This window comes from Manis pentadactyla, chromosome 1 (assembly GCF_030020395.1).
Source record: "Manis pentadactyla isolate mManPen7 chromosome 1, mManPen7.hap1, whole genome shotgun sequence".
Taxonomy (NCBI): domain Eukaryota; kingdom Metazoa; phylum Chordata; class Mammalia; order Pholidota; family Manidae; genus Manis; species Manis pentadactyla.
In genome coordinates, this window is record NC_080019.1 from 232,106,374 (window position 1) to 232,128,047 (window position 21,674).

At 51.1% G+C, this 21,674-nt stretch overlaps 1 protein-coding gene across 1 annotated transcript in view; it reads right to left on the reverse strand.

The window, feature by feature from the left end:
- The window catches only part of CACNA2D3 (calcium voltage-gated channel auxiliary subunit alpha2delta 3), a 717,352-nt gene that overhangs the window by 152,988 nt on the left and 542,690 nt on the right, over window positions 1–21,674 (reverse strand). The window contains exon 17 of the mRNA XM_036878109.2: window positions 19,705–19,779. Coding sequence (XP_036734004.2) covers window positions 19,705–19,779 — 75 coding nt within the window. The remainder of the gene's footprint in view (window positions 1–19,704; window positions 19,780–21,674) is intronic.

Sequence of the window (21,674 nt, forward strand, 5' to 3'; positions counted from 1 at the left end):
GGTGTCAGAAGTCACACACGCCCTCTGGAAACGCCATTCAGGGTGCCTGTCCTCAGTGTCTGCTAACCAGGTACGTGAGACAGGTCCGGAATGCTTTCTATCTGGGTCTTAGCAATGGGTGAGATCTTCAGAATATAAACAGTAGGGAAGCAGAGTGACTTCTTTTGAGAAAAGGAAGCCAGTAGGCTGCTGCATGGATCAAACAGGTTGAGGGCAATGAGTAAATGCCAACACGATGACCTCGAATCCACTCTTACCTTTTCTCCCATTAAGAGATCATATTAGGAGGCCAGAGATTAGATGTCCATTAGAAGGACACCTGTTCTGTGGACTTCCACCCCCACCCCCCACATGTTCCGGGGAAATCACCTTGGTTTTCCTTTAGGGCATCCCCTGGACCCCGCTCTCGGTAAATATCATTCTAGGGAAGGCAAGGCGAGCCCGATTCAGAGGTGGGCAGGTGACCTGGGTGTGCGAGGGAGGCCCACATCCAGGGCACAGTGACTGGTTCAGGGCTGGGGGCGTAACTCAAGCCAACCCAAATGAGCCTCTATCTGGGGTGCTTTCCTGGATTTATCCAGAAACAGAAATGCTCCATCTAGTACTGTCACCGAGGTGGTAGAATGTGAGCTTGAGCTCCTCATGGGCATCTCTGCCTTGACTTGGACACAGCCTTCCTGAGAATGAAGCCAGCAGAGAAAGCAAAGATGTGAAGAGAGTCCTGAAAACATAGTTGCATGCCTGGATCAAGCTGTGCCTGAAATCTTCTTACCTAGGGATGCTTGTTTACCAACACATTCTCTCCACATGACCCTCCTTCCCTTTTTTAAAGAAGTTTTAAAGCTGGCTTGGGTTTCAAGCTTAAGTACGCATCTGAATTCCAACTTGTACATATTTCGTGCCTTATTTTATTTTTTTTCTTTTTGAATGAACCACTTTTAAAGTACTATTTAAGAGAAAGATTCACAAACTTTGGTCCTTTAATGATTATTCAGGAACATGTGATTTGCAAAATAGCTTGCTGCTCATCAGGATAGACTGCTGTGTTTGGGCACAACTGGTCCCCACGCCTGCTTTCACCCAGGAGGACATCTTTGTGGCCACAGTGTAAGAGAGTGACCGAAAAAAGTACCCCCTCGGAGCTCCGACTGCCAGGCCGGATCTCCCCTCTCTTGGGGATGTGGCCAGGGACAAATCCCAGGTCCACCAGCCCCACTCCCTCTTCCCCTGCGTGCGGATCTCGTTACTGGGGCTGAGGCATCGGATATGGCATTTGTTAGTGTATCTATAAACTGTAACTTCCTTTGAAAATGTGATTAACGAATTGCAAACGGTTTCCAAAGGTTTATAAACAGATACTTTGAGAGCCACGGGTAGGTTTGTAGTTTTTGGTGCCTGCTTTATGAAAAAAATATGTGGGGGAGAATTTAATAAGGAAAGATATTCTGTGCTATGAAATACTTTGAGGTGGAGTCTCAAATAAAGGCCAGATGTGGTGAACACACAAACCAGCCTGTGGCCAGGGGAGGAGAGGACACAGAGGGCACCCATCTGAGCAGCAAGCTGGGACCATCCGGGGGCATGCCCTAAGTGCTGGGACCTTCCTGGCAGCATTTGAAATTGCCGGGATGTGAGTGCCTTTTGCATCACCTTATACTGACCTTGGAAGGATAACGGGATGGGCTAAGGCGATGGCCACCCACGTCCATGTTGGTTTGACAAGAACAAAATTGCCTTTGGTTTTTCTGTTCTCTTGGAAATGGCCAGAGGAAATCGGCCACATACATCCATGCAGCTTCTGTGAAACAAATACTGTGTGTGCTAATAATTGATAAACGGTACGTGCCGCTCCACATCACCAGCAGGAAGGAAGGAGATGGGGCTGGGAGGCCCGCGGCTGCAGAGGAAGAAACCTTGTCCAAAGCCCATGCCATCTGGAGCAGGGTGTGGCCACGGTCTGCGAGCCAGTCATTGTCTGGCAGATGTTTCTCTCTAGAGGCAGCCCCAGTCCTCAGCTGGTGAACACCATCCCCACCTCGAGAGGCCCTGAGTCGCCTTCTATCATGGAGGCCGATGTGGCCATTCCAGAAGGAAAGGAGGCACATATCTCCTCCGTGGGAAGAGAGGAGGGCCTAACAGCTACTGGGCACCCCATTCCTTCATTCCCCCGTCTGTTCATTCCGATTCGCTCGTTTGTTCTGCACATATCCTAAAATGCTGTTGGACACTGAATATTTATCAGGCCCTGAGCCAGGCCCAAGTGAGCCGTGGGACAGCATGGAAAAATTGTCTGCGGACACCCCCGCCCTCCACTTGCAGATCATGGTTCAGTCAGACCCGCTAGGAGAGCATTAAACGCCGGCCCAAGAGCCAGATGCAGGCCCTGACCAGGTCTCCACCTGCAGGCCGCGTGCTCCAGGGCCGGCGTGCCCTTTTCTGAGCCCGGAATTGCTCATCTATCTGTAGGACGGAGGTAATAGCATTCAGCTCACAGGGCTGCAGCGAGAAGCAAATGGGGACAAACCTGGTTGAGCACAGACAAGGTCCTGATGAACAGGTCTTGAGAAGATGCCAGAAAGAATAACTGCCGATGCCGTCCCTGACTTTTGAGATGTAGCAACCCCCACCTCACCGAGCTCATCCCTCAAGAGTATGTTCACAGGATAAAATGGTTCTTACCAGTAAGACAGTTTATTAATACCTCTATCCCTTTAAACAGGCAGATCAGCCTGGCTTGGCGGCCCACTCCTCCCCAGGCAAAGGGAAGGGCCTCAGACAAGGCCCCGGTCCCGTGGCCGGGTGGGCCTGTGGGACAGTGACGGCCTCTTCCCCTACCAGGTGCAAACCAAGATCTCTAACGCAGCAGCCCAGCCTCAGAGGAGGGTGGGACAGGGAATGCCAGTGGCCACATCAGCCACCAGTCTCCTGGCTATAGGGTCTCCCCCCGAGTAACCAAGTAACAGCTACTCAGTGTAGGAAATTAGAAAAATAATGAGAAGTGCATGAAAACAATGTTGCCTCCCTCCCACAAGGCCGGGGTTACCGCCCATATTCTCCTATCTTTCCCACAGAAAAGAGTTGCAAAGGTACTTTAAAGCAGTTACTGTTTTCAGTTTTCTAAATTCATTGTTTCTCCAGCAAGGAATTTATAAAACGTAGCAACCAATCTGTTCTGCTTTCCAAGTGACAGCCTTGAGCCAAAAAAAAAAAAAAAAAAAGGCAATTTTTTTCCACGGGCAGCTGCCCCTCACCTCCTACCACGCTTCAGGAAGTCAGCGCTCCTGTGCCAGGCGCCGTGCTGAGCGAGGTCCCTATCTCCTTGAATTCTCACAACCCTAGACCCCGAGGGAGGAAGACTCCTGGCTCCACAGATGGGGGAATGCAGAGCTTGAGGGGTGTAGGTCCCTCGGTGACTCGGCTACTGGGCATGGAATTGAGATTCAACCCACGGTGCCTGGTTGCTGAGCCTCCGGCGCTTGCTGTCCGCTGCCCAGCCTCCCTGGAGGTGGTCTGCTTGCAGCTCAGGCCCTCAGCTCAGACGGTAACTACTCATCAGACTGCTTGTAGTAGGCGTATTAGTGGCTGTAGAACCACTTTGGAAGTCAAATCCCACCAGTCATTCATACCTCTGTTAATGGCCAGTTCCATTCAGGCCACTGTGAAACTTGCCCTGGATGGCCAGGGACACAAGAATCTGGTTTGAATTAGGAACAACTGCCAATTATCAAGCTGCGTGCCCCGTATACAATACCGGACGCGTGCAAAGCGCAGGAACCACCATCCAACTCGGCTTCGGAGAGGCCTTGCAGCGCCTGATGATGCCATCACCGCCAGCATTTCTGTCAAAACTGTGCTGGCCCCTTGGGTTGTGTGACCCCCACAGCATCCCAGGCATTTCTAGAGAAGACCTGTGACCACATGACATAGACGTTATGCCAGGAGGGAAATTCTGAGGAGCCTGATTTGGAGATGGAAACCTTCGTGCTCACGGCAAGATGAGAAGCCCAGATATTCCAGAGGGCATGGGGCGCAGCCTGGAGGTGGGCGAGAGGCAGAAGGGCATGTTGAGATAGCAAACCTCTACCTTTTTCTAAACGGTACTGTGTTCTTATTAATGAATAAGCTCTCAAAGATGAAAAGTCCTACTGTGCTCTTAGTGTGATCACAAAATCCTTTTGATCACTGGAAAACTAAAACACCTTTGGTATTTTTTTTTTTTTTTAAAAACAACCATTAACAGGCTGCTTTGAAAACGCACATGACCTCTATCTTAGCCAGTGTCCTCTGAGTCACTGTGAGTCACATGCCCTGTGTGGGCAGGAGGTGGTCCGGCCCCGCCACCGTGTTTGTAGGTCAATTGTGGCTTACTACACCACAGTGGGATTTACATTCTCATCCTCCAAGAGCCAGGGTGCCTTGTAATAGCAAGCCAGTCATAAAAATGAAAATTGTGCTGAGTGGTTGGGGCAGGAGGAACTTTTGGGGCCAGCAGAGGGACACGGACAGGGGCGCTAGCTCAGGGCGGGAGTCGTGTCTCCAGGCTGCCCACTTGTGGGGCGCTGCGATGCTGAGGGAAGGTTGCCTGTCCGCAGAGAAGGAAGTACAGGGCCCTGCGTGCAGAAGGATGCCCTGGGAGACAGCTACTCTAGGTTAGCGCACTGGACACACCCGCCCTGATGGCAGCCTTCAGAATCAAAGTCTCAAGCAGAGTCGCACCCGTTCTGGAGCACAGACATGCGCCATACTCCAAAGCCGATTTCATTTGGAGGTTTCAGATGCCACCGGGTCCTGAGTCATTAGGAGAGGACATCCAGCGTACAAAGGACGCCTCTGTGATTTGAGAGTATGTCCTACAGTTGACAAGTGACTCTTTTTGTTTGCACGTACGGTGCATTATTTGCATTATTCCTGTGAGCAGTTAGTGACATTCAAAGACTCAGGTATGTGAAACCCATCAGGCAGTTTCGAACACGTGGCACGGTGAGGCACCGCAAATGGATCTGCTTTAGAACTGTGGGGACAGTGTATTTTCTCATTCGCTCAAGTGAAGTAAGCAAACAGCATCACCCGGTGCTGCCCGTGTACCCGAGACAGTCTACAGAGGCTGCTTGGCGGGGGCCCCTTACCGCAAGGCACCTCCCTGTGCCGTGGCCTTCCTGCTGCGGTTAACACAGCCCCGTCCCAGCCTGTCTCCTCCGTTCCCGGCGCCTCTCCCGCCTCGGCCACTGGGGAGAGGATTCTCGTCTCAGCATCACAGCTCGGAGGGGTGGTGGTCAGAACAGAGAGATCTCTCAACATCAAGGTTTTTGTGCTAAATGACACAAAGGGCAGAGAGCTGGCAATGGATCTGTGAGTGAAGTAAACGAGGGACGCAGAAACGAGCAAAAGGAATCTTCCTCCCTTCCAAGCTGCCTGTGATTACCTTTGACTCTGGGTGATGCGTGAAAGAGCATCAACCTACATCCAGCAGCCGAGCCTTCATCACGCATGTGTATGTGAGTGTGTCTCTGCGCGTGTGATTTTATTTAGGGAGATGCTTGGCATGATGGCTTAAACTTAGGAACCCCAGCGGAGGCTTTGTTTCTCTCTTTCTGCTAAAATTTTCAGAGATACTTAGGAAGGAGAATTCAACACAAAGGGATCCACCTTTGCAGTGTGTAAAAGTTTCTCTGATCCTCCCAGTTGGAGCCTCTCCCTTCTCCCTGGGGGGAGGGGCGGGGGGAGCTGTTCTGCCTCAGGGACATCTGAGAACAGCAGGTTGTCCACCCTCGGATCTCTCCGAGCTCACGGGCTTTGCGGCGTAAACATGCACATGACTGTTTTCATCAGCTCTCTGCTCTAACCGCGTCCTGACCGCCAAACCGGACGGGATCTTCTCCTCCACCGTCGGTCCACCCAGCTCCACTGGACTGGTGACCCAGTAAAACGTTTCATCTTGAATTTTTGTGTGTGTGTGAATGTGTGATTCTCACATATACTGATGTATCTTTTAAAGACTGTTTCTGGAGGCAGGCTGGTCCGAAGAAGCCCGGGAGACTTCTGAATGTCACTCGTGACTCAGAGGAAAACCACAGGCCCCTGCAAGGCTGACTGGGTCTTCCGGGCCGTGTGTGTGATCATGGAGATGTGGGCAGAGGCCACAACAGTCAATAAAGGCAGAGAGAGGCCCGTGGGCCAGGCCGGGCAGCCAGTGCTCACCCGACTTCTACCCTCTGAGTGTCCCTTGAAATCGAATCACATCTCTCCTTCCTCTAGCCAACAACTTGGCGTCAGCCACTGCGATCTTCTCCCCTTGGTGAGGGTGGGTGTCTCCTCAGCCCCCCTGTGTGGACTCTGTGCCTCTAATCCACTGCCCAGGGCCCAGCGGGCGGGTGGGGACTCCTGCCCACAATCGGGTCACCCCACTGCGTGCCCTGCAGGAGGATGCCTGAAGTCCCAGGAGCCACAAGGCCCCATGGCTGCCTCTGCTCACTGCTCCGGCCTCTCTCGCCATTTCCTGCGTCTCACTGTACGTTCCGGCCAGACTAAGCCGGCTTGCTACAAATGTCATTGTCGTTCTTGCCTTCAGGCCTCTGCACACACCACTCCAGCTGTTTCCAACCCCAACTCAGAGTCAAGTAACCCCTACGGACTGGGTGCAGACATCAGCCCCCCAACCCCCACCCCGGAGGCCTGTGCAGGGCTCTCCTCTCCCTCCTGTGCCGGTTTGCACCCACACTCACTACACCTTCATGCACCTGCCTCCCTCACTGGGTCCCAGGTGGTTTGGGGAAAGAGGCTACTTCTTGTCCAGATTGAACCTGCAGTGCCCCCGAGATTGCCTGGCAATGAACAGGTTCTCCGTGAATAGCTGACGAATGAGTGAACAGAACAAATGACCCGCTGGGATGTATATTCACTCATAAGCACCTGGACAGCACTGACCATGTGCCGGGTCTGTTCTAGGCATTTCGTGAACATGCACTTGTTTCACCCTCAGACAGTGGCATGCAGTAGGCACTATTTGTGTCCTCCTTTTTCAGGACTGGAAGCTGAGGCCAGACAGGTTGAGTAATCTGTCTAAGGTCATGCAGCTGAGGCCAACCCCAGACATCTGGCCTCAGAGGCTGCTCTGCCCCGTGCAGAAAGCTATCAGCGGGACTGAGGCTGCCTGCCTGAGACACGTCCTGCGAGGGCACAGGAAGGGGCTGGCAGCAAGGGGGCCTTTAATTCCACACTGACCACACTTAGGTTTCAAATGAATAACTCTCAAAGGAATTGTTCCATCAAACACATGCAAATGTACTATTCACACTTGAATTTGAACCTAGATGAAATAGGCTTCATTTAAGGGCTGTCTGACCTGTATTACCCTCAAACCTGCTGCAGAGCTGGGGGTCAGGTAACTGCCTCCACCCGTCCCAGCCACCCCGCTCTCCTCCTGCAGTGAGGCTAGAAACTTAGGAACCCCAGCGGAGGCTTTGTGGAAGGACAGGCATCTGGGGAAATGGGATATGTTGCTGATTCTAATACCCAGGACACATTTCTGAACTCCCTGTGTTTCTGCACAGAGGAGAGGTAATGGTACCTTGGTGCCTGCCAATTTCTAAATGGTCCAGATAAACTCTCCATTGTATTTTTCTCCTCTTTCAGCTGTTCATCCTTTCCATCCCCAGAAATTAAGCTCAGTTCACCGGGCAATGCTTTCTCTTTGGGAACATTTCTGCTACACAGGGTCCCTGTTGTAATTTAAATCTTCCTTGAACATTCCTTAGGAGAGGGGTCTTTGGGATTTTGAATTGCTTTGGAGGAAGTGTGTGTGTGTGTGCATATATGAGTGTATATGTGTGTTTATGAGTGTATGTATAAGTGTGTATACATGTGTGTGAGTGTATGTGTGTATGGGTGTATACATGTGTATGAGTATATGTGTATGTATATGAGTGTATGCATATATGTGTATGAGTGTGAGTACATGCATGTATGTGGACATGTATATGAGTGTATGTGTATATATGTGTGTATGAGTGTGAGTACATGCATGTATGTGTACATGTGTATGAGTGTATGCATATATATGTGTGCATGAGTGTGAGTACATGCATGTATGTGGACATGTGTATGAGTGTATGTGTATATATGTATGTATGAGTGTGAGTACATGCATGTATGTGTACATGCATATGAGTGTATGTGTATATATGTGTGTATGAGTGTGTGCACATGTATGTGTATGTGTGTGTATGAGTGTGTGCACATGCACCTTCATTCTAGGTGATGTTCCGAACTTGCCTCTGACAGCGTCTGACCTCGGCTCTAACTGGAATGAATTATGTGCCTTCGTCGGTTAGGTTTTGGTTTTATTGTCATTGAGTCCAAATGGGAGAAGCCATCATGGCTCTGCTAACTGCCCCCTCCACTTGGTCCCCAGGTGGTCCTGCCAGTTGAGAGAAACACGGGCACAGAGAGCATCAATTTCAGACTCAAACCCAGAGCTTCCTGGGGTGAGGCCGGCAGGCCAGCATGTCATCTGGGATTTCTGGCCCTGGCCAGCGGCTGCATACAAATACTCAATCCTGTGAAATGCAATAGGCCAGAGAAACACCAGCCATTGGCTGGCTTTCTATCGTGCCACCTACTGGAGAGGGTCACTGGGGCAAGGACAAGGGCATTCCCTGCCCTGAGCAGAGAGGGGCAAACGAGGAGGAGAAGAACTTGTGACAAAAGCCCTCCCCGGCTCGGCCACGCTGCTCCCTTGCTTCCACATCCCGAGTTTACTGAGCGTGGAAACGGCACCTGGGGGGCATGTTCACAAATGCGCCTGTCACATAGTCGTGAAAGTTGAGCCAGGGGTATAGGTTCAGGCACCGCCTCAGTGAAGTGCATGCAATGGTCAGTGCAGGGGGTGTGGCGGGGATTAAACTATTGTGCCAAAAAGCCCATGGTCTCAACCTTTTTATTTGCATTCTTTGGGTCTTATCATTTAGGATTATGTAAAAATGACAGCTGCTTATAATTATTTGGAGGCTTGGGCTGCAATAACTAAAAACATCTGCCTTTATCTTACAGCCGCTACCAGACTTAACCCCGTGAGGCTGGGTCTACTGAACTTCAAAGAGGGAAGCAAGAAATAAAAGAAAACGCCATACATTACTAACCAATTTCTAGTGATTCATTTAAATGTAACACCAGTGATTCCAACAGCCTTCAAACCTTTAATTATCTTTTAAATATATATAATTTGGGACTGCTAATTAGATAGCAATTTAATGCTCTCGTGGGGATTCAGATGCACTGTCTTTCTAAAACGTAAACTCCCCAGAGCAATAATCACTGGCATTCATGATTGAATTCTTTAGTTATTCAAATGAGCGTGGGCATCGACACTGTTGGAATCATTTGAATATTGTGCTGTCACCCCAGCTGTAAGCTTTACAGGCCTCCTGGGAAGATGGAAGCCCAGCCTTGGGGGTTTTCTCCCAGCCCGCGTCCACCCCTCCGGAGAGGAGCAAGCCTGCTGCCTGGAGAAGGTGACCTCACTCTAGCAGACCCGAGTCTCCTCTTAGATGCAGATGGCTCTTCTCTCCTATTTTAAGGGGGAACAAAGTTTGCTGGAATTTACACTTACGAAACCTTTCATGCTTGCTTCCCGGTGTTCTCCAGGCCCGTCTGCCTGCTCTGGTCTGGGCGGTTAACATTTTAATTAATAACTCTCTTCCCCAGGCAGCTGCTGCAGATGGAGGAGGGGAGGGTTTCACTCTGCCTTGAGCTTCCACTTCCTGTGCATTTCTACCCCCATTGAGATGGTCCTTTAAATTATATAAAGATGTGCATCACATGGAAGAAAGCAATTGATCAATGAGATGACACTGGGCAATGATAGAAGCCAGCTTTCCCATCTCAGACTCACAGTATGACTGGGGTTTGCATTCCTGAGTCAGGCTAGTAGCTAGCGGCTGACGCTCCCTCCCCCACGGGGGGAAGGAGGTGCAGACAAATCTATAGGAATTTTTAAGAGATCATTATTCAACACATTGCATGTAATTACATTTTGATGGGCTTTTTATTGCTAATTCATCATCCAAGATGAGGCACTCCAGATATGAAATTAATCTAGTGAAACAAAGGTCAGACAGTGTCCAGTGAAAACGAAAGCTTTGTTCTCATCAAACCCTTTTGCCAAACAAAAAAGCAGCAGAGAAGGCTACCTGTACACGAAATTGCCTGCAAGTGCCTACGCTTGATCACTAGCAGCATAAGGCCCACACTCCCTGGTACTTCTAAGTGCAAACGTGGATTCTCCAAGCAGGCTGGCATGAGGTAAAGGCACATGCAGGGAACTGAGATAGAGGAGAACACATGCCTGGTGTCCTCAGGTTAACATACAGGGCTGGGCAGTACACGTAAATCTGCACTGGAAGGTCTAGTCTGGGCACATAGAGAAATTCACTGATATTGAAGAGAAATATCAGTCCGCTGGTGTCTTGGCCTGACCTTTCTCTCAAGCCGACCCTGAGACCAGGATTCAAGGGCAAGGTTTTTACTTGGGAGGGGTTCCCAGGAAATACCTGCAGGGATGTGGCAAAGGGACCCAGAGGCGGCAGGCAGCCAACACGAGGTGCATCGTGAAGCACGCTAGCCCTGTGCGCATCCGGAGCTGCGTGCCCCGGGGGCCCTAGGAGCCGGTGATGAGCAGGCACCCGCCATACCCCACCTCAAGGCAGGAGCGCTCACCGGGTTTCGGGGAGCGGGGCTGAGTCCCAGCTCGCCTGGCCTGCTGCAGGCCCCAGGAGGGGGGGCGCTCCAGAGGCAGACAAGGTCTTCACGCAGGGGCAGCAGCCGCGGGCCAGGCTGGCACTGTACAAACGGCGAGCGCTGAGGGGCCCGGGAAAGGCTTCCACAGCAAGTGCTTCTTGAAGCCCATCCCAGTGGGAATCTATCGGTACAACTCCAGTCACCCACCCTTGTCCTTCGGAAGTCTGCCCTACACCCGCCAAATATGCCAGACATGATGAACGGAACTCCCCAGGCCGCAGGGGCTTTGCAAACGCTGTTCTCTCTGCCTGGACCAGTCTCGACAATCACCGCCCGGGGATGGCCCCCCTCCCTCGGGGCTCAGCTGGCAACACTATCCCAGAGACAGGCTCTCCCTGACCACCCAGCCAGGGGGGGGGGGTGCCTCCCCCGCTCTTTCTTTCCTCAGATCCCTGTGTCCTTTGGAGACTCTATCCAAAAACGTGTATACTTTTTCTTTATTTGCTTACTTGTGAACTTTAAAAGAGTATCTTCTCTGTGAGGCTGCAAACACTCAATGAATGGGGAATTAGGCCTGTGTTGTTTTATCACTAGATCCCAGCATCTCCTAGGGGCCCTCGCACGTGAGAGATGATGCAAGGAAGGGTGGAGGGATGGAGGGGGCGGGAGCTGGAGGAGCAGGGGTGGCGCGGGGGCCCCAGCAGCACAAGAATGAGCAGTTTGGAATCCAGGTGTCTGAAGGGCCCTCTGCTGCTCCCAACTGCACTGGACTGGAAAACAAACCGTGGACTCAAGGTCGCGGGCGGCAAACCAGCTCGTGCAGTCTTCTCCAGCCTCCCCTTCCACAACTAGACACCAAGTCCTTCTATACATTCTGCTGTTTGTCAGTATTTTCACCCTGGTGCCTAGTCCTGTACCATGTCATCAGTTTCCTATTCATGGGTCTCCTCTCCCCATTTATTTGTCACTCCACAGCCTGAGCCAGGACCTCACCACACCCTGTATATCAAGGGTGAACAGAATACCATCTGCTCAGTGTCTCCAGGTGGCTAGCAGCACAGTGAGGGGCAGAGGTTTCAAGATGCTTCTTTAATGTAGCACAGAGCACAGACTCGAAGGCCTGCGCAGGAAGCCTGGTGGGACGGGGGGGGAGACCTCTTCGGGTGCGGGGCTGAAGCAGGGCTGAGGGACGTTCTGGGTGTGCAGGGCAGAGTAGGCAGACCGGGAACCCCCTGAGAGCACAGGTCAGGGCCACAGCAGCAGGGAGTTCACGGCCAGGCTGCCCTGGTCGTAAGCAACGGACACCACATCTTAATCACTTGAGCAAAAGAGGAATTTACTGGAAGGGTATATGCAGGCTCTCTGCTCCAACTACACTGGGAGATAAATAAATAAATGAATTGATATGAATGAATGAATGAATGATCTGACAGAGAATCTCTTGTTCTTTCCTTTTCTCCCTCCCACCTTCCCTTCCCTTTCCTTCCATTCTTCTTTCTTTCCTTTCTTGTTTCTCGTTCTTTTTTGGTACAGTCCTGACTTAGGAAACAAACTCTCCATCTATACCTACCCTGGTGTCCGTCAGGGACCCAGCAGGAAGCACATGGCATCGTCAAGCCGGCTAATTAAGGAAGGTTTAATAAAGAGGCTACTGTAACAGTGTGGGCAGGGTGGAGGAAATCACCAGAAATGGGGTGCTACCCTCAAGCTAGGAGCAGTGGGGACCTCTTCTGCCACTCAGCATGAAAGGACAGACAGAGGAAGAAGCAGTTACAGGAACCCAGAGAGAAAGCCACGGAGGGATGGACGCTGATGCGGCTTTAGACTGGGGGCAACCAGCCCAGAGGACCTGGGGCAGAACGTACACTCTGACCCCGCTTCTGTTCTCTCCGCCTGGACCAGTCTCCACAATCACCGCCCGGGGAAGGCCCCCCTCCCTCGGGGCTCAGCCATTCAACAGAGCCTGCTTCCTAACACCCTAAGTGGCAGTGGCATCATTACTGCCTGTCCCTACCTGCTAAGCCCCACCTGAGCCCTACGTGTCCGAGCACACACACCCGACCACAGAACTTGGGGACCCGCAGGCTGCTGAGTTCTTGAGGTTTGCAGACCAGAGCGAGCTCCCAGCCGGCAGGAATCCAGGCACCCGGTCACTGGCTTAAGCATGAAGTGTCAGCATTCCCCGCGGAGGGCTGCGGTGCTCCCCCCAAGGGCCCACACCAGGACCCTTACAGCGCCCTCAACAATTCCACCAAGAGGAAAGCACGCAAGGCTCTGTTTCCACTTTTGCCAAATGATGTATTTCAAAAAGAACAGGCTCCCTACGTGGGGGTCACATACTCTTGCTTATTTTTTCTCTGAGGAACACACTCCTCTGAGCAGATACACTTACTAAGCATCCGCTAATTCTTCTAAACCAAATGGGATGGATTCAGACCAGGCCCGCTGTCGCCTGGGCTCTGTTCTGAGGATGGCAGGGACGCCACCCAGTGGGGACCGGCGCACGGCGGTGCCCGGGCGCCACCTACTGGACAGTCTCGTTCAGTTCAGCAGCAGCCTGAGTGGAGGGCGGGCAGGCAGGCACGGGATTCCAGCATTTGGGAACCAGAGGAAGGTTTGTAAATGATGCTAGGCCTCCAGTCCATACCCCCAGACAGGCTGGGGCCAGAAGAATGCATGGTTCTGAGACCAGCGACAGGGACGCCAGGTGCCTGGTTAGGCCTGAGCACGGCAGTGTGTGGCACCACCGGAAGAAATGTCCCCTAGAGCAGACTGTGGATACAGGCAGTGTACACGTCACCTCCCCCGGCATCTCAAGGCACACCTCACCTAGAGAAGCCGGCGCTTCCCGGTGAGCCCATAGCTCTTCTTGGCACCTCTGGCTGTCAGGAACCCTTGCTCCGTGTGGTGAGCTTCCTGTGGGCAGAGAGCTCCTGCTACCTGCATGTGTGCGTGCGTGCGTGCGTGTGTGTGTGTGTGTGTGTGTGAGCTAGCACAGGGCTAAGGGTCACCTGCTGAGTGCTGGCAGGCAGGCCAGAGGGAGCGAAGAAAGAGGAGGGACTGACCAGCCGCATGTGCTTTAATGTCTGTCCCTGGCATGGGAAGGGCTCAATAAACGCTTGATGAGCTAATGTGTGGCTCCTTGTGGTAGGAAGTGGTACCCAGGCCTGGGGTCGTCAGCATTGTTCAAATATCCTCAGTCATTCGATCAGTATTTACTGACTAGCCGCTCTGTGCAGCAGCAAGATCCCAGTGACGGTGGGGTCGAAGCGGAACACATCTGTGTGTCCCTGACGTGGTCCATGACCCAAGGAAACAGCAGGGGATGCGATCGGTGGGGGGGAGATGGAGAGGAGCATGGCTCTGCTCTGGGGGCAGGGGTGACCTCGATCGAGGCAGGGAGGGTAAGAACAAGCCGTCTGTATCTGGGAGCGCCTGGGACGAGATCCCAGGGATGGGGAGGAACTGGAGTAACACAGAGCCTGTGGTTTCTGAGGACTGGACAGAGGGTGGGAGAGCACGAGGGTACCCAAGGTGGCCCACAGGCTCTGCAGGGGGGCAAGGAGGGGCCAGGAAGAGCCGGTGCTGGGGTCACTGCCACGAGCTCAGGCTTTATTCTAAATGCCATGAGAAGCCACATGATCTGAGTGACATCTGATGCGTCCAGGGAATAGTGCTGGGACCGGGGTGCTGGGGAGGAGCTGAAAGGGGCTGCAGGCCCCCAGGAGAGACAGGACAGTGGCCTGACTGGGGATAGTGATGGAGAGAGGCGGGAGGGTTTGGGGCATGTTTTAAGGCCAGGTCCATAGGACATGAGGGTGGGCGGCATGAGTGTGGGGCATGGAAAAGCCACCAGTGGAGGCCCTACCTGTTGACCTAAAAAGGATTCTTAGCATTTGCCTCAAATAGGTGTGGATAGGAAGAAATGAAGGAGCCTGAATTGGGGCATTCCTGGTTCAATGATTATATGGAAAAGACACTATTAGCTGTGTTGGGATGGAAGCAAGCATAATTGAGGATCTGCATAATGACATAAAGATCACAGCTAAATTTCACATCCACATATTTTGGAATTAGTCACCCTCTTCACATGGCCCACTGCTTGAGCTAAGTCAGTTGGACTTTGACAAGGATTTTAACCTTGCCCCCACCTTTAAAGCCCCTATTTAAAGTGGTGTTTGATATATACTGTCTACTACCATTTAACCTATATTTACATGTGTTCATAGGAACGTCTACTTAATTCCACAGCAGAGGACTGCGGTATAAAAATATTGACATTTATTAGCATGTTTCCCCAGCAATCCATGTACTCAATGGCCTTCTGCAAGGTCACGACAGCCCACGTGCAACACCAAATGGCGCAGAAAGACTGACTGCCCAGGTGTGCGTGAGAACAGTGAGGCAGGATCAATGTCCAGTGTGGGATGGGGACAGTCCAGGAGTGACACAAGGGAAGGACTGGTGACATCAGACAGAAACCAGACCGGAGAGGCAACAATTCCAGAGGGAGCGGGAAGGTTCTGTAATAGCTTAGGAAGGCGATAGTCACCTTCAAAGCTTGGGCTTGTTAAAGAGTTAACCTGAGTTGGATGGCACCACAGGAAGCATCTTGGTGCCAGGTAACCTGACAGCTTGGGCCTGCCGCACGTGGTGGACGCTCCCACCCAGGGGCCTGAGGTACATAGTTTGGTTTAAGATATCTGCATGGTTTGGGAATGCACCCGCACTGTGGAAATAGCTGGAGCTGTGAGGCCAGCAAACGTGGAAGGAAGGAATGAAGGTTTCTCTCCATCATTCCCACCTCCCATCTCACCCACCACCCACACAGGGGCCCGTGCGACTGGCATATTTTCATCCAGAAGAGGACCCCCCCAGCATCCTTCCCCATCTCCGGGGCCTGCAGATACAAAGCTTTGTGAGACAGCTTTGGGGGAGGCCAGCGTGGTCCTCGTGGCAACGAGCCCAGATGTGGCCTGCCCCGGGCCCTCTGCGGGGTCTGCCTGTGCTGGGCTGCTGGAAGGGGGCCTTGTTTGCACTTCGCTGGTGGTTCGACCAGGCCCACATTCCAGGCCTCCTCGGGGAGGCGAACCAACTCAGACGGCCCTTTCTTCTAAAAACAGAGAGGCAGATGGGTCACCAAAGCCTCAACACGAATCAGACTGTGTCCAGGGCGGCCCCGCCCCCAGTCTCATTGCTCAGTCTCCGTCGGGCATGATAGAAAAGAGATATATTCAGGGCTCCACACTTTAAGGAAAAATCCACAAAGCTCAAAGACGTGGGAAAAACAGAACCCAAGGAAACTAAATCTAAACAGTGACTATAGTTGGAAGTATTTTTAACCTGAATGCCAGGGAGTGGTAAAGATCAAGAAAAAATTCTCGGATGTCTAAGAACCACTTCAGAAGTACTCCTCAAGGTCTAACTTGAATCCCTCCTGCTGTGTTGCCCCATCCTTCATGCAGAGCCCAGGCGGGGCCCCACCTCAGCCTGGAAGACAGCCACATGGCACCCAGGACCCAGCACGCCCAGCCCACCCAGCGCCAGGGAGATGCTGACTGGGCATCACCTGGTCCCCCGGAAGTCACGAGGATGCAGTGGGTCAAGAGCACTTGGAGAAAGACCAGGGAGCGCCCGTTATCACGGGGAAGGATCACATTCGCAGTTGGGCCAATTACACCAAAGTGAGTCTGCTGAGTAACACTCCTACCTCTGAGCTGCGTTTGGAGACCCTTCGTGATTCACACTCAAATCATACAAGATTAAAGAAAATACTGGATAAAATCAAGCCAAACATTAAGTTTGGGGGAAAGATTTTATTGGGCAAATTAGAAAAATATTGGTATTGTGCTTCAGAGAAACCCACTCCTTTCCTCCGGCTGCAGGGGCAGACGCAGGCCCAGCGGCAGATGCAGGTGTTCCGAGCTACTTTAAGTGAGCTTGCTCCATCCCCCCGCGCTGGCCACAGCCCCATGCTCACACCCACCGTGCTAACCTGGCATCCTTGGCCAGAACTGAGCGGCGCGTCCATTTGTAATAAGGGTTCGATCGTACAGCGGGGCTGAGGGGGAGGCGAGTCGGGTCTGAACAAGGACTCGCGGCCTGAGTTTGCCAGGGAAGCTGCTAGCGGCCTGCTGTCCCAAGCCGTGCATGAGGGTTTCCCCACCAGGGGCGCGCATCAGTGTCTGGGGCAGACCCGGGGCTCCAGGGGAAACTCAGAAGCTACATTTTCCAGAAAGATCCAAAATCCGTGCAAATGAAGACAGCGGCTTGGGAGGAGCCCTTCATTCACTCATTCCTGAGTCCCTACTATGCGCTGAATGGACTGGTGGTGAGGATGAGGAGGGGATGAGCTTTCTGCTTCTGTAACTGCTGTCTGCCTGTCCTCTAGACTAGAGTTAGTCGAGAAACAGAGGGTGTGTGTGTGTGTGTGTGTGTGTGTGTGTGTGTGCGCGCGCGCGCACAGTCCTTCGCCAAAGATCATCATTAAAAATGATAACCAACTGAATAATCGAAGTGTTCTTTAGGCCCACCTAAGCTCTCACAACCGCCATGCACCCCCCAACCTTCACAACAGCTGACCACAGACAGAGCCCGTAAGACACAAACAGGGTGCCGGTGTAACCACCACTGTCCCCCGATATCCTGGGGACCGCTTTGTCCCCAGGCTCTTTGCTTGCACTCTCTCATTTACTGTAGTCTATACACTACGGTTATGGCAGGATTACGAGAGAAAATGCTGCTCAGAGAGGCTGTGAGATTCGTCCAGAGCCAGGGGAAACCGCTTGCGGCTGACATGGATTCCTTCTACGTTGCTGCTTCTTTCCAGGAGGAAAATGCGAGACTCAACGCAAAGTGAACATCCGTGTATCGATCAGATTCAGAAGGGTCAGTTCATATAATTATCAATATCTGGCATCACTCCAAACCTCTTCTGAATATCTCACGGCTTCAGGGTGAGAGACAGACACACGGGACAGATGGCTCCACGGCCTGGCCTTTCCTTACGTTCTTCTTATGGAGAAACTGCTGAGTGGCTCATCTGGGATGCATTCTTGCGCACGAGACGCCGGGGCGCTTGCCTGGGCACCCCCACCTGCGGGAACGGGTCCAGGCCATCACTGCTGAGCGCAGTGTCCCCACAGTGAGGAGGAGAGGCCTGCCTGTGAGCATCTGCCCTGTCTTGGGTGACCGGTGTGACGGGGCCGCCTGCCTATCAGGGCCTTTCCCTGCCCTGTCAGTGGCCTCGGCTCTGCAAAGTGCGTCGGGTGGACTACCTGCAAACAGACCATCTGCTGCATGACAAGGAGATAGAAAAGTCTGCAAAGACGCTGTAAGTCAACAGTACTGATGGCAGCTGGTGAGAGGGCACAGGCACCCGGTGACTTCTGGACACCATTCCTTTTTGAAAGCTGAAAAGGAGGGAGCCCAGGCATCTGCTAGCAGGGGTTCCATCCAGGCCTGATGGTTCCATGCAGTCTGCTCCACCCAACCTGGATTAAATAAGCACTAGAATTCTACACTCAGACACACCAGACGTGGAATGCCTGCCACCCCCACCAGACGGCCCCATCTGGGAGGCTTGCAAATGGGCAATGTGCTGAGATTTTCAGACTTCTAAGTAGGTTTTTAGACTTGAGTAGGAGCTCTTTCAATCAGACTTTTCAATAATTCTGAGTTGCATGTGGAATTAACTAACCAGCTACTCAATCCTTTTCTGATAAAAAGATCATCGAAATCAAATGTTGCCATACATCCCATCTTGAAGCATGCATATGGGATCCACGTGCTGACATTAATACCAGGGCAACTGGGGTAAAGTTGGTTGATGACGGAGCTCAGACATGAGCTCTTTCTAAACAATGACCCAAGTGAGAAGCAAACGGGCCCCCACGATGCCCTGCCAATAAACATTTGCACAGCAGGCCCTGTCGCTATTTCTAATTTTGACAAAAGGGAGAAACATGTGGGGTGGCTGGGTATGTGTATGAGTGCATGAGCATGTATGAATGTGTGTGAGAGTGAGCTGTGAGCGTGTGTGTGGGTGTGTGAGAGTGTGTGTGTGCATAGACAAACCACCTACACTTTCTTAACTATGAAAAACAGACTTTACTATATTACTCTTCAATGTTTATACTTCCTTTAAAATTAGCTAACACATTCACAAAACCAAAGGGTTCCCTTTTTGTCAACACACTGCAACTAGTCCAAGGACAGGAGCCACTAGGCTTCACTGCACATGCCCCGCCGGAGCCCGCAGGGATGCTGTCGACGGGCCCGCGCCTCCTATGGACCAGCCCTGCCACCGGTCAGAATCCTCCCACACACAGTGCTCCAGGCAGCCCCTCCCGCAGGGGGGGTGGGAGGGCAGGGACACCACGGGCTGTCCCGTCTGACCCCGCTCACTTCAGAGGGTGAAAGCAACGCTGAAAGAAAATGGCTTCTACACCTAGTCACCAAACAGTGTTGCTGGACACAGCTTAGGCAGCAAGCAGAGAAAAATCTCAGCTGCTTTAATTAACAAAAAGGCATTGTTGAACACATTCGACGCAGGAGGCCCTGAGCTTAGCAATGTAATTTGGGGGCAAATCCGATCGTAATGAATTTCCAGGGATCCTGGGTCTAATTCGTTGTATCAAATATAACTTTCAATAAATGGGCCTTGGGCTGGAGTTCTATAAAGACACCCATTGTGATGGCTTACGCAGAGTGAAAACATTTTCCAGACACTGGCAGATGTGGAATCAGTAAATAAATGCATATAGGAATGTATGGATTTATACATAAGGAAACGATAGCAAATATATTTACCCTACATTATACATCACGTGCCAGAACATGTCAGCTCTTACAAGCTGAATACTATGCATTGAGCTTCCCAAGCTAAAGCTGTCGCACAGGGTCATCACTGTAGAACTGAAGAAAATCCTTGAAAAGGAGAAAAGGAGAAAACACGGAAGTATTTCTTACCAGTGGTCTGAGTTCTGGATGCGTGAGGATATATCCATTATTTGTGATCGCAAAGGCATAACCGTGAATCCCTAGCTGTAAGAAGCCAGAAAGAAACCTTCATTAGCTCGCTCCCTGATGAATTCACAAAGCATAAAGCAGCCCGACATTTAGTAATTTACAGCTTAAACTTGGCATTCATAACCCTTATCAGCACAATATTTCATTAAAATGAATGCAAGGCGCTGATCCTCGACATTTGGTGGATAAGCTCAGCAAATAACATAGTTTAAAATGTCACATCCCCAGGTTGGCATCCAAGGGCCTTATTCTGACTTTTTAAAACAAAAACAATTCCATTCTTTGAAAAAGAAAGTGGCCGATGTTTCTGGAAGGACCCTATGTCGAGGCGAACGGCGGCTCCTCCTCTTCACCTGTGATAAGGGAAGAGGGGACCTCACTGCGATCCACACCTCGGCCTCCTCCAGTTCCACACACACAGCGTCCATCACAAGCACGCAGTCTTCGAAGTTGTCATTTTCCATGATTCTTCAAGGAGAAGAGTATCTGCACCTGCCTATATAGGAACCTGCCAACCCCTTTTATATCCTTTCGTCTTTAAACTGTGAGGCTGCCAAGCTTTGCCATGCCTACTCCCATCGACACAAAGCCTGGGTAATTTTCTATGCAGAGCTCTCTTAATTTATGCTTTCTGACTAAATGGGACTATGGGAAATAATAGTTTGAGAGCAATGAAATGTTTTATTAGCTTTAAAAAGTATGTAATCAAATTTAACACTGCACTTATTTAAATAATAATCCCGGCTTTTGGACAATATTTCTATTACACAGTTGACTGCACCCATTGGCTACAATAAATTTACCTACAAATCATTCGTGTATTAAAATGGCCTCTGGCATGAAACCCATACTGATTTCTCTCTGAGGGAAGAAAATGTGATCCACTTATGCCAGAGGAGTGAGAGGAGAGAAGGTAAAAATACCCGCTGTTTTTTGTTTTTTTTTCTGACAAGTTCCTTCAGTTCTGAGCCCTCCCTGTTACTTTTCTCTAAAATTCCCTGCCACTCACATTCTTGAATATGATACGATTAAGTGATCCAGACAAGAGTTTACAAACCAAGAATGACCCTGTCTGCTTGTTAGCTTAACGTCACGGTGATGTGATATTAACTTCGGAGAACTGAACACCGGCAATTAAAAGTTTTCCCTATGTTACCCAAAGCAAACAGGCCCGTGGCAGTCAGGGGCTAGAGACGTCCTCTCTGGGTGTTACCTTGCACAGAAAGTCTCAATAAGATTCTACCTGACTGTAACAACAGAAGTATATTTCATTATGCTGTGGAAGATAAACCAGAGATTTCCTATCCTTTGAGATGCATATCATCTCTTTTATTTTGTCCCTTGGAAAAATGTCAGACACAGTCAACACTGCATTAATTACCATTTTCAGGTCCCAGTTTAATACGGCGTGAGGGGGTCAAAAAGGACTCAGTTTGACATTTTCCATTAAGGCAAAAGTGGTATTGGATCAGAAATTCAAACTCAAAATTAGACCAACCCCATGAAATTTTGGTCAGCTGAAACACTCAGTGCCTTCTAAGGTACGTTACTCAGACCACGGTTTGCACGTAGAAGTCATACTCAAAAAGTAGAACTCCTTGTAGCTGCCCTTTTTAATGCCTGCTATCTTTCTTGTATAGCATCTAACAAAAAAATGTTAATTATTTGTGAGGTTGACTATAAGTAATGAAGGCATTAGTCAGGGCCTTTGATAATTTAATGCCCGCCTCCCCACGGGATGTAAGTTTCACGATGGCCAAGGTCATACCACGTGGGATGAATGGAAGAGATGCGAGAGAGGAGAAATAGGATAAGGAGGAAGCAGAGAACTGGGAAAGAAGTTGCATCAGGCACGGGTTCTGCCAGGCCAGCCTGAGCGCCTGCCTCCTCTCCTGGACTGCAGAGGCTGA